Here is a 23,330-nt window from a genome sequence, read left to right as displayed (position 1 = left end):
GATTCCTACTTGCCTGTTTATGTAGGTTGAGCTTGTCAATTTCTGACAGAACCCAGCCTACACTTCCATCTCCTCCGCAAACCAGAATCCGGAAATTGTCAAATTTCTGAAATAATCTTAAACTGAAAGTAAAAAAAAAATTCATTTTAATATAAATATATTTTAAAAAGCACTTTTCTCAATCTTGGTCATTCTGTATTCATTTTTTGGGATTCCATGTTCAGATAAAATACGAGAACTTTTTTACATACATATTCCACTATAAAAATGAGTACAATGTTTAATAAAAAAAAAACAACCTTTCAACTCATAAGAAGGAAAGCGAAGTTATAAGTGGACACAGAGATAAACTTAGAAGGAAAGGGGAAAAAGAAATGAGAAAACTAAAACCAAGGCAGAATTAGGGAAGAAAACTAAAGGTAAAGAAAGTGGTATGAGAGGCAACAGTGCTGGCTTTCCTTTCATTAGAAGGATATTCCATTGCCTCAAGAGTTACAGACCAGGGGAAATTTAGGGTGGGATGTAAAGTGACCAAGGAAGTTTTTAATTTTTCTTTTTTTGCGGGACCTGGGATTTGACCTTAGAGCCTGGGTGCTGCTAGCACTCTACTACTTGAGCCATAGTGCCACTTTAGCTTTTACTGAGTTTATTGGAGATAAGAGTCTCAAGAGACCTTTCGGCCCTGGCAGGTCCGAGGCGGTTTTAAAGGCACTGCTGACTCCTGTATGGCTTTTAGGATAGTCTTAGCCTATCTATCCTCCTCTCCTCCTAGTCTAAGGCAACTGTTGTACTTAAGTCAGTCTCAATTTCTTTTCTTTTTCTTTTTCCTCCTCTTTTCTTTCCTTCATTTCTCTGTCCCTGCCTTCTTTTCTTTCTTTCTTATGTGGATCCTGGAGCTTGAACTCAGGATTTGGGCTCTTTTCCTTAGCTTTTGCTCTCAAGAGAAGCACTGTATCACTTGAGCCACAGCTTTGCTGCTGGCTAATTGGAGATAAGAGTCTTACAAACTTTCCTTCTCAGGCTGGCTTTGAACCACAATCCTCAGACCTCAGCCTTCTGAGTAGCTAGGATTACAGTGTGAATCACTAGTGCTTACTTACTTGGCTCTTCATCTCAATTTCTGACATATTCTACATCTTGAATGTATTGTGGAAAATGTGAAAAATATACTGCATCTCAAGGAAGCATCTCAAAAAATTTCAACCAGAGATAGTCTAAGAGTCTTATAAAATGAATGGCCCCCTCACTGGGAAGGCATAGCATGTATCATTTATTCAGAAAAAGATAGGTATATACAAAAGGTATATGAAGTTCTCAAGGCATATATCTTTTCAAAATGCTATTTGAATGGTCTTTCTTTTCAGATCTGAAGTTGTATGACATCCTAGAAAGCTAAAAAATACAGCTAATAAAAGATTTTCTTTGTCATTTATGTGATCAGGGTCTAATTTAGAAACTGTCCTAATAACCCACAATAGTAGCCATACTTGGGTGAAATTACTGCTTATGTAAAGTATATATAAATTAATGTTAGCCTTCTGGAAAAGTAATTTTCTCATGCTGTTTTGTATTTTACATCTATGCAAGTTGATCTTTCCTGAAGCTAAACAAATTATTAGCATTGTGTGGAAGAACATATATTCTGTAACATTTTCTAAGCAAAGTTTGAAATTTGGAAAATTCAGTAAGAAATTTAGAATTAAAATAAGGAAGTTTTTTTTTGTTTTGTTTTGGGTTGGTCATGGGGCTTGAACTCTGGGTTTGGGCGCTGTCCCTGTGCTCTTCAGCTCAAGGCAAGAGCTCTACTGCTAGAGCCACAGCGCCACTTCCGGTTTTCTAGTGGTTTATTAGAGATAAGAGTCTCACGGACTTTCCTGCCTGCGCTGGCTTTGAACCCGATCTTCAGATTTTAGCCTCCTGAGTAGCTAGGATTACAGGTGTGAGCCCATCACCCAGTTCCCCTCGCCAATTGTAATATGCTTTTACAGGCTCACGCCTGTAATCCTAGCTACTCAGAAGGCTGAGATCTGAGGGTCATGGTTCAAAGTCAGCCTGAGCAGAAAAGGCTGTGAGATTCCTTTGTGTGTGTGTGTGTGTGTGTGTGTGTGTGTGTGTGTGTGTTTCTTTTAATTTTATTGTAAAGATACTATACAGAGGGGCTACAGTTACATGAGAGATTCCTATTTCCAAAAACCTACTCAGAAAAAGCCAGAAGTGGCGCTATGGCTCATGTGGTAGAGTACTGGCCTTGAGCACAGAAAGGCTCAGGGACAGAGCCTAGGCCCTGTGTACAAGCCCCAGGACCGGCAAAATAAATAATAAATACATACATACATACATAAATAAATATTGGCAAGCAGAGCTCCAGGCAGAGAGGAGAGGAAAGGTCAATGCTGATATATCTAGAGGATCTAGAATTTCATAAGCTACAAAGCCAAACACATATGTGAGGCCCTGGATCCCAACCACAACATTATAAAAACAATTTAACAAAAGAAAGGAAAGGAAAGATGGGAAGGAAAGGCAAAGGGAAAGGGAAAAGAAAAGGGAAAAGGAAATTGCGGTTACATTTTATTCCAGGTGCTACATATGATTCAAATAATAGCAATAATGGAATTACCCTAAGTAAGGACCTCCATTCATTAAATCAAACACCTGAGCCGGATTTAGCAACTGTTTAAAACGACGAAGGAACTTTACTCCCTGGTTATCTCCACTCTTAGAATTGACAAAAACCAACAGAGGACTAACACAGAATGAAAACGTTGCTCTACAGAAACCTGGGAAAGAACACAACAAAAGGTCAGTGTGTACAGCTTCCTCTCTTAAATGATAACACACGGAGAAAAGAAGTCACAAAAATAAAAGCTTTTTTTTTTTATTCCTGGAACATTCAGTTATAATTTAGCCCCTAAATGGAAGCAGGCTTGCTATTAACATTAAAATAATCTCTACAATGAAAATTCATATCAAAGACAGTAAAAGTACTAATTACAGATAACTTGAGATATACAATCTGCCTTAATGATAATTAAAAGATAAACTACAGTCTGTAAATTCAAAGAATATATATATCTGTTTTTGGTACTTTATAATGTTATAACTGCTCCTTGCAGTTTTTAAAAAACTAATATTGACTGAAATGTAAAATCTAAAAGACTTATACATACACAAATATGTTAGTAGCTATGTTACAACTTTCATTAAAAATGTTATCTTAAAAATTAAATGTACTACTCAGTATCTTAAATGAAATTATTATATAAAAACCAACCAAAATAACCTATCATGGTTCTATTTATTCTAGGAAATCAAATGTACACTTCAATATTAAATATGTCAGAAATACACATACTTACACTACTGCTACATACCATCAGAATCAGTGCTATTTAGTGCAATTGGAGGTATGATAGATACTTTGCATTGGCCAAGTGGGCAGACAGGAGGATATAAATCTTTGCAGGCAGTGTGTACCTAATAACAAACAAATAAACCTTCAAGAGTCATAAAAATAATCAATGTCTGGCTATGCCATAAACTATATCTATAGAACTAGTCATTTAGAATCAACAGCATCACAAAATGGTTAGTCATTCATAAACCACTTTAATAACACACTATTTAAACGTCCAAGGAGCAGACTATGGATTTTGCAGATGGGAATTTGATTTTGGTTCATACAGCATATTTCTCTGATTGTCTCAGACAATTCAATACACAATGCATACCTGGTGAAAGCAAGAAGAGAGGGCAAGAAGACAAGATGCAGAGAAAGAGAGAAAGAAAAGGGGAAAGGAGGAGGGGGGGAGAGATAGGCAGAGGCAAAGTGAAAAAGAGAAAGAGTGAAAGAGATCTTAACCAATGTTTTATCAAGTCCATAAAATAAATTGAAGGTACTTTACCTTATAAAAATTGTTAGAATTTAATGAAAATAAAATTTCCAATGTATCTGCTCTTTCTACATTGATCTTATACCTTTCCATTCACATTGCTTTTATGGAATTTAAGTATGGTGGCACACACATATTTTCTGAGCTAGACCACTGCACTATAAGGCAAAGGAACATGACAAACAGCATAGGCCTGCTGTCAAAATGCTAACTCTGGCCAGGCACTGGTGGCTCACACCTGTAATCCTAGCTACTCAAGGCTGAGATCTGAGGATCGTGGTTCAAAGCCAGTCTGGGCAGGAAAGTCCCCAAGACTCTTATCTCCAATAAACCACTCAGAAAACCAGAAGTGGTGCTGTGCCTCAAGTGGTAGAGCACTCGCCTTGAGCTGAAGAGCTGAGAGATAGCGCCCAAGCCCAGAGTTCAAGCCCCACGACTGGCCAAAAAAATTTTTAAAAAGCTAACTCTGCAGAAACAGGGTGTTTCAAGTTCACTTAAGTGATAACTATGGAAAATCATGCAGAATTAACTTATCCAGTAAGAGCTAGACTAGTTAGAATACTTTGTGGATTCATTTAGAAGAGTCTTTCCAATGTTTTAACGAGTAAAAGCTGACATTTTATAAAGCATTTTTTAATATGGTCTTATTTCATAAGACCTTTGAGAAAACTGACACATTAATTAAGCCTCTAATGAGTAAAACTTTGGGAGAATAAGTGAAATTTATAGTAATTTATATTCACTTGATAGCCTGTTGGAGAATATTTTCCTATTATGATTTGTATTAATTACAAACCAAAATGTGCCTTAGAAAAATTAGAATGCTCAGTTAGCTCTAAAAAGGATTTTTAAAATTGCATGAGAATCATAGGGGAAAACAAAGTTATTTATAATAATGTTGAGTGAGAAAATATATTGTAGGTAAAAACAACTTAAAGCTTTTTAAAAATATTTTTGTTTCAAAAAGCTAGAAATACCTGAAGTTCTAAGAGTAATAGATCAATTTAAAAAAAAAAGTAGCAGGATATACTTTTCTTGGACCCCAAAAAGAAATCTTGGGTAGAATAATAGTTTTTAAAAACCTGTTTATGGGCAGCATTCCATTACAATAAAGAATGGCATAAAAGGGCTTTAGGGAGTGGGGTGTACTTAAGAGTGCCTATACTAATAATAAAACAAACAACTGATAAAGAATGGTAAAAGTATGAATTATATTTGAACTGAGAGGCATCATAGATTACTTTATCAGGTCTGACTTTAAAAGTCTATAGAAGCTCTTTTCTTGTGGAGCTTAAGGAAAATCTCACTGATTAGGAAATCTATACATTTCTCCCACCAGCTTATCTTTTCTACATTTATGCAAAACAATAGTCTTCCTATATTCTTAAATTTGGGGTGACTTCAAATTTAAAAAGCTACAAGACTCAAAACAATACCAAACAAAAATCTGCTCCTGTGCAAAGCCACCACTATAATGGTCAGACAGCATCACCTACTGCTAAGAGGAACACAAACAGCTGTGGCCTGGTAATCCTATGAGCTTTTCAACCAACACTACCTGTCAGCAGGACCTCCTCAGTGTAATGTTCCTGATGATGTCTGCCACTACCAGGACCATTCACTCCTGCTGAGGCACAGTATGTGTACTTGCCTTGCAAAAGGAGGTTTTTGTTTTTGTTTTTTGTGGTATTGGGGTCTGAACTTAGGGCTTTCCACTTTTTTTTTTTCAATCGTTGGGCTTGCACTTAGGGCCTGGGTGCTGTCTTTGAGCTTTTTTGCTTATCTTTAGTGCTCTTTCACTTTGAGCCAGAGTGCACCACTTCCAGTGTTTTGAGTGGCTAATTGGAGATAACAGTCTCAAAGACTTTCCTGCCTAGGCTGACTCTGAACGGAGATCCTCAGATCTCAGGCTTCTGAGTAGCTAGGATTATAGGAATGAGCTACCAGTGCTTGGCTGGGCCTTTTACTTTCTAGGCAGGTATTCTACCACCTGGACTATAAACCCAAATCTTAAATATCTATTTCTATTATATAAATTTCTGTAATTTAAAATACATTAATGCCTACTGAATTTGCATATATGCAGAATATATACAGGCTGCAGTAAAATTACATTTTGTATGTCAGCGAAGATGGGGAGATCCGTGTCAGGTAGGGATGCACCTTGTGGGCACCAGGTGGTAAAATAGGCCCTGAAACAGCAGATCATTGTGAATGAAAAGCAATATGGAAAAAAGAAAACTGTGGAAAGGGGATTATGACATAGAGAAAGGATAAAAACATGAGCAACTATTACAAACAGGGCCTTTGGAAAAATGAACAGGGACAGACAGCAGCAGAATAGACTTAAAATACTGACCATCACAAAGTCATAGTGGGAGAATCATGCAAAACTACCAGGCTCTACTCTGCTGTAACTTCTTTGCTTGCCTCTGACCCCATGAGAAACAAGCTATAAAACGGATGAAATACTTCCCAATCTCACCATTGTTTTACACCAAAGGCATTTCCAATCTTGTAGACGGAGAACACTGCCACATGTTTTGTCACAGACCACACACTTGGCACTCACGGGCAGGTTGCCCTCGAGCCACTGGTGAGGCATAGCAACCTGTGGGGCAAGAAGAAAATGCAGCCAGGGTGAAGTCTGGGAAAGGACACGGTCTCACTCTAGAAAAGATATGGAATGACTTCTAATGTAGTATGTCATACATGGTGTTCATTCATTTCTCCCTTCTCCCCCCATTTACTAAGCATCTGTCAGGCTTGAGCCCTGTAGAGTTACAAAGATAAGCAAGACAAAAGTCTTCCCTTTGGGATTCAGTTGAGGAAAAAGGTTATACAAAGGGTTTTATGAAATAGTGATCACTGAGGTTCATCAGAGATTCATATGCAAGGTACAATGGAGACAGTCTGAAAGTGTTGAGGACCTCCTCTGTTGAAAGGTCGTCCTAGAATCTGAAGTGTGAACATGCCAGCTGATCCTTAGAAAAGACTACAGTTTGTCAGCTAGGCATCTAAAGCAGCCTGGTCAAGTAGCAATTCTTAAGGCCCATTCAAATTAGATCTCCCTCAAAATCAAGAGCTGAAGGAAGCTAGGGAAACTATGAATTAACAATTAAAGCTCAAAATCAACAACAACAAAAAATGTATTTAACCCTAATGGTCAACACTCCACTTAACTGCCATCATTATTATCTACAACAGTGGAGCATAAAAGAGGCAATATTGGGAAAGGGTCAGAGATAGCAGCTTACTCCATCTTCGTCTTCTATGATGTCCTTCCCAATGGAAGCTAGTGTGGTCCATTTGCAGTTATTTGTTGCCCTGACTGCACACCTTTTGTGAGCCTTGAATTTACACACTAAAAAAAAAAAAAAAAAGAAGGAAGAAAGAACAAGTCAACTACTTTTAAAATCAGCAATCAATCTTTTTTTTTTTTTTTCCCAGCCCTGTGACTGTCCTTGAGTCTTTTTGCTCAAGTCTAGCACTCTACCATTTCAGTAACAGCTCCACTTCAGCTTTTTTGGTGGTTAATTGGAGATAAAAGTTTCACGGACTTTCCTTCTCAAGTTGGCTTTGAACTGCAATCCTCAGATCTCGGCCTTCTGAGGGCTGGCGTGAGCTAACATTGCCTGGCTAAAAGACATCATTTTTAACATTTATAAAGACTGAATTTTTTTTAAACTTTTGCTACAGTTCTAAAAAACTAATAGGCAAGACATTACGGATTTAAGTTTTTGCCAGTTGAGAAAATGAATATTAAAATACAAAATCATGAAGAAAACCTTTAAGTCCAATAATGAAGACTTTTAACCAAAGTTAAGAACATAGTTTTTGTTTTTGTTTTTGGTCGGTTGTGGGGCTTGAACTCTAGGCTTGGGCACTATCCCTACACTCTTCAGCTCAAGGCAAGCACTCTACCGCTTGAGCCACAGTGCCACTTCCAGTTTTCTAATGGTTTACTGGAGATAAGAGTCTCATAAACTTTTCTGCCCAGGCTGGCTTTGAACCTCGATCCCTCAGATCTCAGCCTCCTGAGTAGCTAGGATTACAGGAGTGAGCCACCAGCACCTGGCTAGAGTCTTTACAGAAATTATAAGTTTATTTCAAGGTTTTTAAAAAAGTGTTTTATTTTTACCAACCAAAGAAAATTTTCTTTTTTAAAATGCTTGGAAAAATATTCAGTCATCCCATTATTGATTTAATTACTAACTGAATATACTTAGTGCCTCAGAAGGAGGCACTTACTTTCTTTTGCTTAAATAGCATTTTTGAGATAATAGTTAAAAGATCTTCACAATAACACAGGACAGATCATATAAGGGAAGAGTTAATTTGGATTCATATGAGCCCTTTTGAATTGTGAAAACGGAAAAGGCTACTTACATCTTTGTTTACAATTATTTTTTACATACAAAAACAGAAAGTTTACCAACTTCACCAAATTTTTCATCTTCAATGAATTTTTATGTATCTGGGACCATGATGCATCTTGAGTTACCTACCTGACAAATTTCTCATAGAGCACCATTACAAACTTCTATAACCCTGGTGAACTAATTGTTAATTTTATAGTATGTATTCTCTCAGTTGATTTTCACAGGACTTTATAAGCTATAAATGGCTAATATCCCCACCTGATAGACAAGGAAAATATGTCTAAATGTGTAGTCTTCTGTCCCCTGCTTGGGGGGGGGGAGTGGCAGGGTGCAGAGGGTGTAACCACAGAACTTAAGTCCTCATTGCTATCTTGTGTCATAGTAAATGGCCCAAACAAAGATTATCACTCAGATTTTATCACTCAAAAACAATTAAAATGATCCTAGTACTACCTTATTATTTCACTGTCATTAGTTACATTAAAATTTTCTTTTTTCAGTTTGTTTGTTTGTTTTTGTGCAGGTACTGGGGCTTAAACCCAGGGCCTGGGCACTGTTCCCTGAGCTTTTTTTGCTCAAGGCTGGTTCTCTACCACTTGAGTCACCATGTTGTTTCCAGCTTTTTCTGAGTAGTTTATTGGAGATAAGAGTCTCACAGTTTTATGCTTGGGCTGGCTTTGAACTGCGATTTTCAGATCTCAACCTTCTGAGTAGCTAGGATTACGGGTCTGAGCCACAAGTACCTAGCTTTAAGATATTTTTACACAAGAAAAACACTGCTATTGGTATTTCATGTAGTCCAAACAACAGTACACAATGCTTTTCGTAATTCATTGCTGAAGTATAACATAAAATATATCAAAAGAAGTGATACCTTTTCTTTACTTTGTTTTGCAGGGCTGAGGGTTGAAACCAGATCCATCTGCATAATATACAAACTGTCTGCCACTGATCTGCATCCCTAGCCCCTAGAAGTTACAAGTTTTCTCAGGGTAATTATTAATGTATTTGCTGTGAGGAATCACTACTCCTAAGTAATAACTTTTTAAAATTCTGTAGTAAAAGCAACAGCATAGGCTTTCATTTGATAAAAACTCAAATTTTAATTTTAAAAAGAGAACTTTGAGGGTGAAGGTGCAGCTCAATGGTAAATCTCTTCATTTGCCCAGCAACCCATGAAGTCCCTGGATACATCACCAGCACAACTACTGATCATCGATCAATCAGTTATAAGACACTGAAAGTAAACATAAATGAAATAAAACAGAGTTTCAAGCCATGCAATCTAAATAAAAATCAGAATTTTCAGAAGAATATATACACTGTCTTGACCAAAAAAAAAAAAGTTTTGCTTTCCACAATCAATTGGAATCAAGAATACTAGGATGCTGTCAAGTTCATATATGTTTCTTAGACTGTAGTTGCTAGTTCCTAAGTAATAAAATACTAAATTTCAATTTATGCTTCCTTTCAGATGATTTTTATCTTATCTTTCTCAGAGAAACAGTATTTCCTAGCTTAGTCCTCAACATGCAGAGCTCAATGTTAAGCTATGAAAAAATACACTATGTTCCATCCGAGAGGCTCCAGCCACTGCTTCCCCTCACACCCACACCCATCCCCCCAAGTGCCTTCTTGTGGTGAGTGTGTCCGTTTCCTTCCCAATGAGAGAAATATCTGTTGTACAGTCTAGAGTAGAGTTGCTTGTAAGCTGGTACACAGTACCTTCACAGGATAGGCCATGGGAGGTGACTCCAGAAAGACTCTCTCTGCACACGTTACAGAAGGTGGGGCGGGCATGAGAGCAGGCGTACCAGTTATGCATCCCTGAGAAATGTTCCACATTAAACTGGGCCACCTGGAAAGGAAGACGTTAGGACAGAATTGCCAAATAGAGGAATAGCAAGATCACAGGTAAACTATGACTACATAGATTACAGCAATCCCCAAAATCTCAACCCATTAATTTAGATATCAAAACACGTTTTTTGGGCTCAGTGGTAGAGTGCCTGCCCTGTATGCATGAGGCCCTGGGTTTGATTCCTCAGCAGCACATGAGCAGAAAAAGTTGTGGCTCAAGTGGTAGAGCACTAGCCTTGAGCTGAAGAGCTGAGGGACAGCGCCCAGGCCAGAGCCAACAACAAAAAAAATTCTAATTCAAAAAAAAAAAATCAAAATCTGAGTCTTCACCTAGTTATTTGACTATACACCACAGTACTGTTCTAATTCTTTGGTTAATACTCATGATGTAAGAATCTGAGGTGACCGAAGGATGCTCTATTACCTCGTAAGGTTCACGAGTTTGTACAGACTTCAGAGAGCTGATCCAATCTTCCATCTCCTTTCTGTTCTCAGCACACAACATCAGCCTTCTGAATGGAGTGATTATCTAAAAGGATAATTGGATCTAGTAATTGTTAACCAACATGAGAGATTTTTGCAAAACCCAACATCTTATGAGACACTTCCATGTGTCTTTTATTTTTAAGGAAAATAAGAATCTTGTAACATAGATGAGTTTTGTTCTCTGTGTTTGATATAGTGTGCTCAAAAGAAATTTAAAAAAGATTCCTAGATTTGTCTTGTCTTTAATCCTGTTGCTACTTAATTAGCAGGCTTTCTAGCCCTTTAATTCTACGATCCCAGACACACTGCCTTATTTCATAAAGCATCTCTTGAAAACATACATTATTCAAGTGATTCATAGTCAGCTTCTATCTATTATAGAATTTTCAATATGGAAAATATTTCTTAGCTAAAATCTAAAAGAATGCAATATTAAGTGGTTGCATAGTTGATTCACTGTAGCTTATCAAGTAAATTCTAATAGTTGAATTTATACACCATTCCGCTGCCTATTTGAATATGATGGATATGAAGGAGTTTATTATGTAGAGATTGTTTTACTTTTTCATTGACTTGCAGGAAGAAATAATAGCAACTTTCATCTTTCTTGTCTTGTCACTAGCCACATCAAATAATTGCACTAATAAATCTTAGATCTTGAGGAATGGAAGATTCAAGCTGTTAAAAATGCTTCAAAGTAAGAGTCTGAACTGACTTGAAAGAAAACCTTTTATGTGAATGAATACAGAATACTGGATGCAATCTCAAAGTTACTAAATCGTACACATTTACTGCAAAGAAAGGACCATTTCTGTACTCAGAGAACAAGAATAAAATGCTACATTTCTATCCAGAAAGTGTCCCCAAACAGTATACTAGAGATGGATTTATATGGAAATGTAAAATATGAAATATAAAATTTCCTCAGGTTTAAATCTGTTGCTCAAACAATAAATCTAAGTGTTCCACATTACACAAGGGATGAAAAATGACCTTAAAAAAAGAAAAAGGAATGCTTCCCTTAAAGAGGAAACTAGTGAGCCTGACTCTTCTAGTGATGGCAGAAAATAAATCTCAACAGTATAAAAAATGAACCCATCTCTGACACTCACCAGCCATGACTTCTACTCAGGTCACTGGTTTAGGTCCTACCACCATCCTTCTTGAGACCCAGAGACTTTTATTACATCTGACAGGCATTGGGCACTTAAATACAGCCAGCCAAAGTCACATGGCACAAGGGCACCAACCACTCACTCTGGGTCTTTGTTAATTGCATGTGAAATCGAAGACAACCTCATTTGTGCATTTTCTTCTGCTTTAAATGACCTTCTTTGGATAAAACTTATTAGCTGTTGGTCACTCCTCTTCCTGAATAGTTAATGCAAAGAGCAATGCCTCTCTCATTACTTTGGAGCCAAATGGATGCTTTATTGCTTCACAATGTTTTCCTAGGACAGCTCATCAAATGCAGCAGAGAAGCACCATTAAATCATAATATACTCCTGGCCCTGAGGACTTGAGTAACATTCCAGAAGTCTGAGTTTCACTACTTCACGGATGTTTTCTGAATAAGTATCACCTCTAGCATTTGTTTCTTTATATTTTGCTATAGTATATGTGTAGGTATAAGGACTCCCTCTCCTTTGTTATCTTATCATAAGGTAGGTGTTATTCAGACCAATACACCAGTCTTTATTTCAGACCCTATGGAATTCTAAGTACTACATGATGACTTTAAAACCCAAAGAAGTGAAAAACTATCTTTAATGTCTTTACATTGAAAATCTTTAAAAGCCATCATGAATTCATAAAATGTAGAGAAAAAAAGGATAGAGAATATCTTCTATTTTTTTAATTTATTGTTATTATACAGAGGGATTACAGTTATAAGTCAGATAAAGAGTGTATTTCTTTTTGAACAGTGTCATTTCTTCCTTCACTCTCTCCCAGATTTTCCTTTCCATCCCCACTTATACATTGGATAGTTCATTTTCAACATAGTGTCTAGTGAGTGCTGCACTTGTTCACCCTTTGTCCCTCCATTTCTGTGTCCCCCCCTTACCCTCTCAAAGACAGACAAATGAACAAACAAGACCAAAAGAAGCAAAAACAATAAATAAAATACCTCTTGTTTCCATTTCCTGGATACTTTTTTTCTTCTTGGAGTTTTTGGAACTATTATGACTACCTCAATTCTAAATGACTCTGGCAAACTGTAACCTAGTCATGTGTATACCTTATCTGCTAATGAAACTAAATACAACTTAGACACTTGTAATTTCTCTTTTTTAACAAAAACTTGTTTTAAGAAGCATCATGCAAGACCATAACACATTTCTAATCCAAAGGTAAGTTTTTTCAGAGGAAAAAATGATAAACGTATTTGATGTACAGATCTTGTTATTAATCATAATTAAGAATCTACTGATTATAAAGTTATAAAGAAGTCAGTGTTAAAAAAAAACCTTCCTAAGTCATATGATGTAAAAACATCTGGCTTTGAGACTGCAGTGCTAAAAACACTTCAGGGCGAATGGACCCTGTGTTGGGCTCACGAAGACAAGCCTGGCTGATCCAGCAAAGCTGCATCTTTACCAAAACAGCTCTCTCCACCCTCAGCTACCACTGGTAGACTCCCATGATCTGAGCCTACCACGATTCCTGACTTCACAGGAAATAATCTGACTATCACAGTTTCAGATTAACAGGCTCTGGTGATACTCAGCTCGACTCCATTACACTGCACCACTTCCTCATTCAAATCTTCATTAGGAAAATACTTCGAGGAAGAACAAATTCTGGTTTTAGCATATCTGATTCAGCCTCTTTATTATGACAAGCAGGACAGGAGGGATGAAAACTAGAAGCTGAGGGATCACTTCAGCACAAGGTAGGGAAAGAACTTTCCCCAGGAAAGAATGAACCTGTAGGGACCAAGTCCAGGAAGTTCTTAGAATCAGAAGACTTCTCAGTTTCTCCAAGAATTTGAATCTTGGCTTCTTAACGTGTCCTCTAGCTTTTGGCTTAAACTGGCCTTGAACCATGATCCTCTCAATCTGCTTCCCATGTAGCTGGGATTATAGCCATGAAACCCCACATCCAGCCTAAATAAAACCGTATATGCAGTAAGAAGACAGTCTTCATTAAAAAGCAGGACAAATAAAAACGTGTGCTGCAATAATTTTGATTGTCAATATTTACTATAGGGAATCTGACTTTTGTCATAGACTACTCAGGTAATAATTATGTGCTTTTTAAACACTAGCTTTACTATTCCTGAATTTGCTAACTGCTTAATCTTAAAATACTTCTTCCATCTTTCTCTATGAAATATATACTCAACTATTTAATTATGTATGTTGCTGTTTTCCTCACTGCTTTTTTTTAATGGAGCAAAATAACTCTCTTTGACAACTAAAATGTGCCAAACTGCAATGTAACCATGCTATTTAGGGAGCAAAGATACTCGTATACTTACTGCATTGTTGGTAGGAGTGTAAAGTTGTTCAACTACTTTGGAAAGTAGTATGGAGGTTCCTCAAAAGACTCCACATAGAGCTCCCCTATGACCCAGCAATCCCACTTTTTGGCATTTACCCAAACGATCACAAACAAGACCATACTAAAGCTACCAACACAACTATGTTTGTTGCAGCATTATTTACCATAGCTAAGATATGGAACCAACCCAGATGCCCCTCAGTAGATGAATGGATCAAGAAAATGTGGTATTATACACACACACACACACACACACACACACACACACACACAATGGAATTCTATGCCTCCATCAGAAAGAATGACATTGCCCCATTTGTTAGGAAATGGAAAGACTTGGAAAAAATTATATTAAGTGAAGTAAGCTAGGCCCAAAGAAACATAGGTCCCATGGTTTCCCTTATTTACAATAACTAGTATATGTCTGAGACAAGCAGAAACGGTCAGATAAATTGATGTTAGGCAAAATGAACCCCAAGATAAGGATTCAAATGTTGTTTTTTTCTTTCTTGCAATTGTTTCTAACATATTTATAAGATGATTTCTTTGTTGCTTTGTATGTCCCTCCCCCACAGTATAACCCCTGTTTTCACTGTATTTGATGTTGGTATAATTTGTGGAAGGGAAGGGAAAAAACAAATTGTTTAAATAGGGATTCAGGTGGACCTATTGCAACAATGAGATGTACAAGATATTATGTCGAAAAACAAACTTTACATCTTTGGCCTGGTTGGGGGGGGGGATGAGAAGGAGAAACAAAGGAGGAGGCAACAATGCTTGATAAGAAATGTACTCATTACCTTGACCATGTAATTTTAACCCCTCTGTATGGTATTTTCACAATAAAATAAATAAATAAATAAATAATACCTGTATATTTCAGACTAAGCTGGGGTCCTTCACCATCCAGGAGTACAGGTATACACTGAATCAAAGCTTACCCAACCCAGTCACAACTAGACTTATCAAGTCAAGAGTCTTGATGTGGTGGAAGGTGAGGACAATTGTGGGCACATTCTGGCTAAACCACACAGATGATTCTGTTGCACATCTGTTTATCATCCAGAAAATGTAATGTTAGTAGTCCAACTCACCAGACCAGGGTCTGGTCTCAACAATATCAAGCAAGTACTCCAAATCTTCCTAACTTCTTATTCTCTTTTCAGCAACCTTCATATTCTAAAAAATGGGATTCCTCTTGGGGAAACAAAGCTGTTTTCCTACATCACTATATGTAATATAGCAGAAGTCATAAAATTATGGACTCCAAAGTTATTGTTTAGCAATTTGATGGGAAACACATCGTACTGTTTTTTTAATCAATCATAATTAGACAGCTACAAGGACAAGCGTGTTAGGCCAGTCTTGGGCTGACATTTCCTACAATGACATTACACAGTGGTCCCTGCACGCAGCATCTCACTTCACTAGTCCTGTACCAACCTTTCAACTCCTAATTTCTAAGACAGCACTTACCCCATTGTCCTAAACCCATCTGTTTTCAAAAGGATGGCAATTATTTATGCAAAAAGCAATTCTTGGAAGTGGCGCTGTAGCTCAAGTGGTAGAGCGCTCGCCTTGAGCTGAAGAGCTGAGGGACAGCACCCAGGCCCAGAGTTCAAGTCCCACGACCGACCAAAAACAAACAAACAAACAAACAAAAGCAAAAAGCAATTCTTTTGAAATGTTAATAAAGGTTGCCCAAATTTGAAAGAAATTACACATTACATTAGGTTAAAGAATGGAAGTACAATGTCACAGGAAGTGCATTCTGGGATCAAGACTACAGAAAGTATTCCAGGTATTGTTAACTGATATTATAATTTAAATGAATGGAGTAACCGAATGCTTTAGATTAAGAAATGTTATGATACTTGCTAACACTATTTCATTTTACATATGAGAACACTACAAACTCTTCTGGAGAGCTCCAGAAGAAAGACAGTTGTTTTTACAAAACCTTAGAACACAAACTTTACAATATCTAAGATGAGACAAACTAACTTCTGACGATATGATAGAACCTGTAATGGCACTAGGCTGAGTGGTAATTCATACTCATGCAGAGATTGTTACTAATGTAGAGCTAAATTTCATGAAAAAATTCTGCATAGTGCAGCATACTATGCAAACAGATTCCGAAATGTTATCACTTGGTACTGAGCTGGGTCTTCCCCATGCACACCCTCTACTGAGAGACAAAACCAGAGATAACTGAAAGCCAGACTACATCTAGGTTTTTCACCTGATCATCCTTCTCACTGGTCAGAACTTTTGGCAGAATAACAGCTTTCTCATCTCAAGAGGCATTCCTACCATGGGGCTAGAATATCTCGAATATCAAAACACCGGTATAGGCACGCACACCGGTATAGGCACGCAAATTAGGAGGAGGGAGTTTATCTTGAACATAAGAAAGTTGGAACCAATACTATGTATCTGTCTAACAGAAGCTACATAGTTTCTGAATGTAATATTTGTTTCAAAAATCAAGCTACCAATCAATAATTACCTCTACACCTCATTACATATAACTGAGAATTCTGTAGCAAGGATACAAAGATATAAAATACTACTTACTTGGAACCAAGGTTCTACAAGAAAAAAGTATAGAAAAATAATTTCTGATGGAAAATTTTATAGGTATACAACACAATTATTATTTTAGAAATCAGTGAATTGGAGAAGAGAAAGAGATCTGGACAACAGGGAAACATCTTTACACAGATTTTTTTTTTCTTTTCTATAGGAATACTTGACTCCTGAGTTACATCAATAAGGCAGTAAGTATCTTATTGATCCTTCTATCCTCTCTCTAAATTAAGCATGAGTTGACTTCATTACCAGATATTTTTGGGAAAGAAACAGAGACAGTAGATGAGTTCACATAGTCCATAATTTTAATACACTTCTTATATGAAAGAGCTAACAAAAAAACAAGAATACAACAGGAATAAAACTTTTCACTCCACTGTTTAATACCAAACTGTATAACTACTCAGTCTGGTCAATGTTTCCATTTCAATTTCTGTGAACCCAATCAGTGTTAAAGAAGATGGAAGAGAGTTACAATCTGACCACCACATTTTTTGGGGTGCCCTCTAAAAAATGAGGAGTGAGAGGTACAGCTCTGCATTAAACATTCACACTTTCAGATGTTTGACAAAATCTATATAATACGAGGAGCAAGACAATGCGGGGAGGAGGTTTACTGTCTAGTTATCCTGGGTTTGTATATGTTTGAGATTTGTCCCAATTTGTTTAAAAAAAAACTGATTCATTTGACAGCCTCTATCTTAAGATCTTTAAGGGGCTGAAGGTGAGGGACCTCAGTGTCTTAGTATCTTTCTCCAACCTTGGCCCTTCTCAACTCCTGACCCCAAGCTCAAATGGCAAACCATACCTACCAGGACCATCTCTGACCTCCATTTCCTACCCCTATAGCAAACTCAAAATGTGACCCCAAAGGATCTCAGTGGCCCAAAATGTCTACAAGATCTAAAAAATAATAATAACAATAAGACTCCTAGTTGCCATAGAGTGATGCTTGGCTTTTTCATTCACAGCTGGTACTCTACCATTTGATTCCTGTCTCTACTTCTAGCTTTTTTTTCCTGGTTAATTAGAGAAAAGAATCTTATGGATTCTTCTGCCAAGGCTGGCTTCAAACCTTGGTTCTCAGAGCTTAGGGTCCTGAGAAGTTAAGATTACAGGCATGAACCACTGATGTCTGGTGGAATACTGGGTGTTTATTGGCTTAGAGTATAAAATATAAATTCTGATGCCTCCCTCTATGACAAGTCAAGTGGCAGAATCCAAGCATTTTTTTCCAGTCAGCTACTTGAAAAATATTTCAATATTATTATATAATTGATATTCTATAAAAGAAAATAATCTATTTCATATCTTTCTAATATTATCCTGATTTTAAGGGTATGTGTCAGTGTTATGGTACTTCCTTATCGTCTCTGGGTCACCAGACAGTGAAAAAATAGGATACAGTGAAACCATCAGGTAAAGGCAGTCCTCTGCAGAGTATCTGCCCTTCCTGGGAAGGGCATGTCAAAGATCTTGGTGAGTCTACCAAGAAGAGCTTTAATATTAAAGCACTGCTCATTGTGGAATAGCCATTTATCACATAATAAGCCACTGTTTCTTTGAGTACAAATAAATTTGAGTCAAAATCAGTATATAGTCTCTATTATTATTAATGTTTCATTATCCTTACTGTATTAATTTCTTACTGTTGCTATCACAAACTACCACAACCTCAATGGCATAACACAATATCCAATGTACTCTCTTGGCATGAAGGAGACTGGAAGTTTACATTTAATCTGTCATGAGAAACTGGTTCCCTCCAGAAACTCTAGGACAGAATCCCTTTCCTTGCCTTCACTTTCCAGAGGCTTCCTTGTTTTCCTGGGTTTGCAGCCCTTCCACTGTATCACTCCAACCTCTTGTTTCCATAGCTACACCTTCTCTGACTCCTCTTGCCTCCCCCTTGTACGGACCCCTTTAATTAAACCTAGATAACTGCACAACAATCTCATCGCAAGATCATGATCATAACTACAAAATTACTTTTGCAAGATAAAATAGCATTCACAGGTTTCAGAGATTATTAGGACGTGAACATTTTCGGGGTTCCATTATTGAATCTACCATACTGATAAAATAAATACAATGCATAATGTTATTCATTTATTTATTTGCTGGTACTGGGGTTCATACTCAGACCCACACAATGTAAGACAAAGGGCAGGTAAGATTTCATGGGTGTGTGTCTGTGGGAGGAAGCTAGAAAGAGGGGAAGGAGAAAGCAGGGCTTTGCAAACTAGGTGGCCAGTCCCCCATGAGCCCACAGACATGGCAAACTAAGGGACATAGAAACACACAGAAGAGAGACCAAGGCAGGATCCAGGCATTGTGAAGACTAGTGTGACAACCACAGGTTGAAAATGGGAAAATAAAGCAGGGGGGAGGAGGGCATGCAAATGTAAAAGGCCTTTTCATGGTAAGAGCTATGACTATGACACTAAAAGAGGCAGCACTGTTATATAAGCAGGGAAGACACAAGGGCCAGGTAACTGACAGGGTAGCAGTGTAGATAGCCTGGTGGCCAGAAGACAGAGTGGAGGACTCTTACTAAATTACAGGTAAGGCATGAGAGAACACAGTGTGTATGTGTGTGCACGTGAGCAGAGGCGGGCAGGGGAGCTCAGAGAGTATGTTGTGCCCAGGGAGAGAGGAGACACACACTCTGTGAAGGCCTGAGCAAAGATTTAAAAAAAGAATTCATCACTTCTGAGGAGAAATAATGATACTGACTCAGGAGCTATGAGGAATTTAGACAACTCACTGTTCACTTTTGTAATCAAAGCTATTTTACAAGTCCAAATACTATGAGTTTTCATATATGAAGTAAAAGCAACCAGTTTTGCAATCTCATTTCACCTAAACAACTTAAAAAGTTATCGATCTTATTTTTTTCCTTGGAGGCCCTAAGACTCAGAAAGGTTTGTAAGCTCTCTAATGACAAGGCACAGATAGAATTTGAAACACAATTCTTCCTGCCTTGCTAGCCAAATACTGGAGAACGAAGAATAGCATAGTATCTGCGTACATCCTTCGGAAGCACAGGTAGTAAAGATTGCACAGGTGCTACTTACTTTTTCTTCCTTCTTAATTGGAGCGCGGCACCAGTGGCTCACACCCACAATCCTAGTTATTCAGGAAACTGAGATCTGAAGATCAAGGTTTGAAGCCAGCCTGTCAGGGAAGTCCATGAGACTCTTATCTCCAATTAACCAGCAAAAGGCCAAAAGTAGAGCTGTGGCTCAAGTGATGGAATGCCAGCCTTGAGTGAAAAAAAAACTAAAGGACAGCACTCAGGCTCTGAGTTCAAGCCCCACTACTGGCAAAAACAAACAAAAAACCTTGGGGGTATAGCAGAGCTGCACCTTAACACCATCTGTACATGCCTGATCTTTTAAAGGGTAGCCAGAAAGAAGTTACAAAGATGCAGGGCAAACAAGCTCAGAGAACAAAATAGTTCTGAGACTCATAATCACACATACTATCATCCTGGAAGAACTACATTCTGCATGTAAGTTGGACGGGGTTTGGGGTTTTTTTTTGCTTGTTTGTTTGTTTTGTATTAATTGGAATAGCAACAATCATAAGGACTTCAGGAATTATTTATGTAGACTGTCATGTACACTCCCACTGTAAATTAATGGTATTGGTTAATGGCACATTAAAATTTTTACCATTCACTTAATATTTTCAGACTGTATCAACAATCAGGACAACACATTAGCTTTGCCTCCTTGGCACAATGTCTTTGATTTGTAGCCATAAATGGCTTTGTTCAAATTATTTCAAAATGAAATAATTATCTTGTTTTGTATTGGTCACCTACAAAACTAAGCTATTTCTAAAGCCTAAATTTTCCATTACTCTATAATCAAACTTAAAGAATGAAGAGGATATTTGAATATGCTACAAACTTAATTAAAAGGAACCATTTTCAATAGTGTTGAAAGCACCTTTCAAGTTTGTCACATATTCCCAGGAGAGATCCTGTAATTACTCCAAATTCACCCTACCTAGAACATTAGTCTCTTTTTCACCCCACCCACGGCAGGCCTTTTACTCCTATTTCCTACCCTGGGTCAAAGGCATTCTCTAGTAGCCATCCTCTTTAAATTCAACAACTTGATAGCAGCTTTCTCCTGTCTCTCCTCCCTCTGGCCACTGCTTCTCTCCTTCCCACTGCAGACAATCCTTGTATCAGGGTTTCCCTTGACACAACCATGTTGGACACAGTGGTCTTCATGCCAAGTCCATCACTCTTATCAAAAAACATCTGATAGGAAGCTGCCAGAAAGGCTCCCATGCTGCACGTTTTCCAAACTTCTGAATAGGCAATATACATTTGTGATACAAAATTCAAAATGCATTTAGAATGTCATGCTTATTATAAGGGCACATCTCCCTCAAGCTCATCCCCAGCTATCAACTTCCCTTCTAGAAGGCAAATATTTGTCAGTTTCTTGTGTACTCTCTCCAGAAACAGTTTAACTACACATGGCTTTGTGCTTTCTTGAGAAGTTTAAATGTAGAAGAATGTATGTAAGATACACACAGAGTAACATTGTATAACATTGTAGAAACCAGATCATGGATGCCAAACGAACGCTCACTCTGGTGTTCTTATATACAAGATCTGTAAAACATGGAATACTCTGACTTTTCCAGCTGTGAGGCAGTGAATGGCAGGACAATGGTGGTTTCTGGCTACACCCTTCCCCCATCATCAGCTGCCCACTGTATGATGTGCATACCAAACAGGGCTGTGCTACATTAACAAAGTATTTCCAGGACAAAAAGCCCAAATAACCAATCACTACAGACCATATCCCTGGGTAATGCCTGATGTCTGGATGGATGTGGAACATCACTGGTTCTCAAAGGAAAGTAGTTCAACAAGTCCTAATGTCAAGGACAAGGGTTGTATAGCCATTCCATCTTCTCTCAGCTTTTTGTAATACTGTCATGCTGTCAATCAGTTTTTCCCAAGATGTAAAAACTAACTTCAGTCTTGTGTTCCACATACCAATATGGTTAGCCTACCAGAAGCTTCTCAGAGTATCTTAAGAGATCTGGTTGATTTCTAACTAACTCTGACCAGTTAATATAACCTGAGTCCTAGGAATACCAAAAGCCTTTAGATCTGTCTTACCTATGAAAACTAAAGCTACTAAAAATCTCCAAACAACTAACACTCAACCATCTGCTGTCAATGGGAGGATCTTGTTTATTTCACTTTTGTCTTACAAAGTGGACTGTGACTTGTCTCCCATAAGTACAAACCTACCTTTGCCTTTGTACACTCAAGATTTAGGTCTTAGACAAATAACAAAATGACAAAAACTGTTATTATTAGATTTCTTGATTATAGCCATTCTAATTGGGTTGAGGTGGAATCTCAATGTTGTTTTGATTTGCATCTTTTTTATGGCTAGAGAAGTTTTTTGAGTTCTAAGTATATTTTAGATATGTATGAAGTAAAGATTTTCTCCCAGTCTGTGGGCTTTCTATTGATCTTGCTTAGCCAAAAGGGAACCCTACTGTATTGTTGGTGGGAGTATAAACTTGTTCAACCACTTTGGAAAACAGTATGGAGGTTCCTCAAAAGACAACACATAGAGCTCCCCTATGACCCAGCAGTCCACTTCTGGACTTTTATCCAAATGAAAACAAACAAGGCCATACTAAAGCTACCAGTACAACTATGTTTATTGCAGCATTATTTACCATAGCTAAGATATGGAACCAACCCAGATGCCCCTCAGTAGATGAATGGATCAAGAAAATATGGTGTGTGTGTGTGTGTGTGTGTGTGTGTGTGTGTGTGTATATATATATATATATATATATATATATATACACACACACACACACATATACATATAATGGAATTCTATGCCTCTATCAGAAAGAATGACATCACCCCATTTGTTAGGAAATGGAAAGACTTGGAAAAAATTATATTAAGTAAGCCAGGCCCAAAGAAACACAGGTCCCATGGTTTCCCATATCTGCAATAACTAGTATATATCTAGGACAAGCAGAAAGGTCAAAAGCTGTGTACATATGACCATATAAGAGGATGCTAAGCGAAATGAACCCCAAGATAGGGACACAAGAGGTTTTTATCTTTGTTGCTATTGTTTCTATTTTTATTTATTTATTTTTGTCAGTTGTGGGGCCTGAACTTTGGGTCTAGGCATTGTCCCTGAGCTCTTCAGCTCATGGCTAGCACTCTACCACTTGAGCCACAGTGCCACTTCGGCTTTTTTTACTTATGTGGTACTGAGGAATAGAACTCAGGGCCTCATGCATATAAGGCAAGCACTCTACCACCAAGCCACCTTCCTAGCCCCTGTTGCTGTTGATTTTAGTGTACTTATACTGTACTATGTGATTTTTTTTTTGTTTCTTTTGTATGTTCTTCTCCCATGGTATAACCCTTGTTTTCACTGTATTTGATTCTGGTGCCCTACATCTTGTATATACATGTTTCTAATTTGGGGAGGGAAGGGAAATAACAAAAAGCTGAAATAAGGATACAGGTTGACCCATTGTAACAATGAGATGTACAAGACACTATGTTGAAAATGAACTTTACAACTGGGGC

The 23,330-nt window shown here is 37.7% G+C and overlaps 1 protein-coding gene across 3 annotated transcripts in view; it reads right to left on the bottom strand.

Moving 5' to 3' along the window:
- Dgkh (diacylglycerol kinase, eta) overlaps positions 1 to 23,330 on the bottom strand; it is a 147,885-nt gene that overhangs the window by 47,688 nt on the left and 76,867 nt on the right. For 2 of the 3 annotated variants that reach the window (XM_013028420.1, XM_013028348.1), the window contains exons 4-10: positions 10,560 to 10,664; positions 10,001 to 10,133; positions 7,151 to 7,257; positions 6,379 to 6,504; positions 3,375 to 3,477; positions 2,621 to 2,780; positions 14 to 122 (exon numbers count right to left, since the gene is read on the bottom strand). In XM_013028420.1, the coding sequence (XP_012883874.1) occupies positions 14 to 122; positions 2,621 to 2,780; positions 3,375 to 3,477; positions 6,379 to 6,504; positions 7,151 to 7,257; positions 10,001 to 10,133; positions 10,560 to 10,664 (843 nt within the window). Of the gene's footprint in view, positions 1 to 13; positions 123 to 2,620; positions 2,781 to 3,374; positions 3,478 to 6,378; positions 6,505 to 7,150; positions 7,258 to 10,000; positions 10,134 to 10,559; positions 10,665 to 23,330 lie in introns of those variants that run through there. The other variant, XM_013028480.1, reaches the window with a different exon arrangement.

This window comes from Dipodomys ordii, unplaced genomic scaffold (assembly GCF_000151885.1).
Source record: "Dipodomys ordii isolate 6190 unplaced genomic scaffold, Dord_2.0 Scaffold1, whole genome shotgun sequence".
In the NCBI taxonomy this organism is placed as follows: Eukaryota; Metazoa; Chordata; class Mammalia; order Rodentia; family Heteromyidae; genus Dipodomys; species Dipodomys ordii.
Note: the sequence above shows the minus strand (reverse complement) of the source record. Positions and strands in the feature narration are given on the sequence as shown.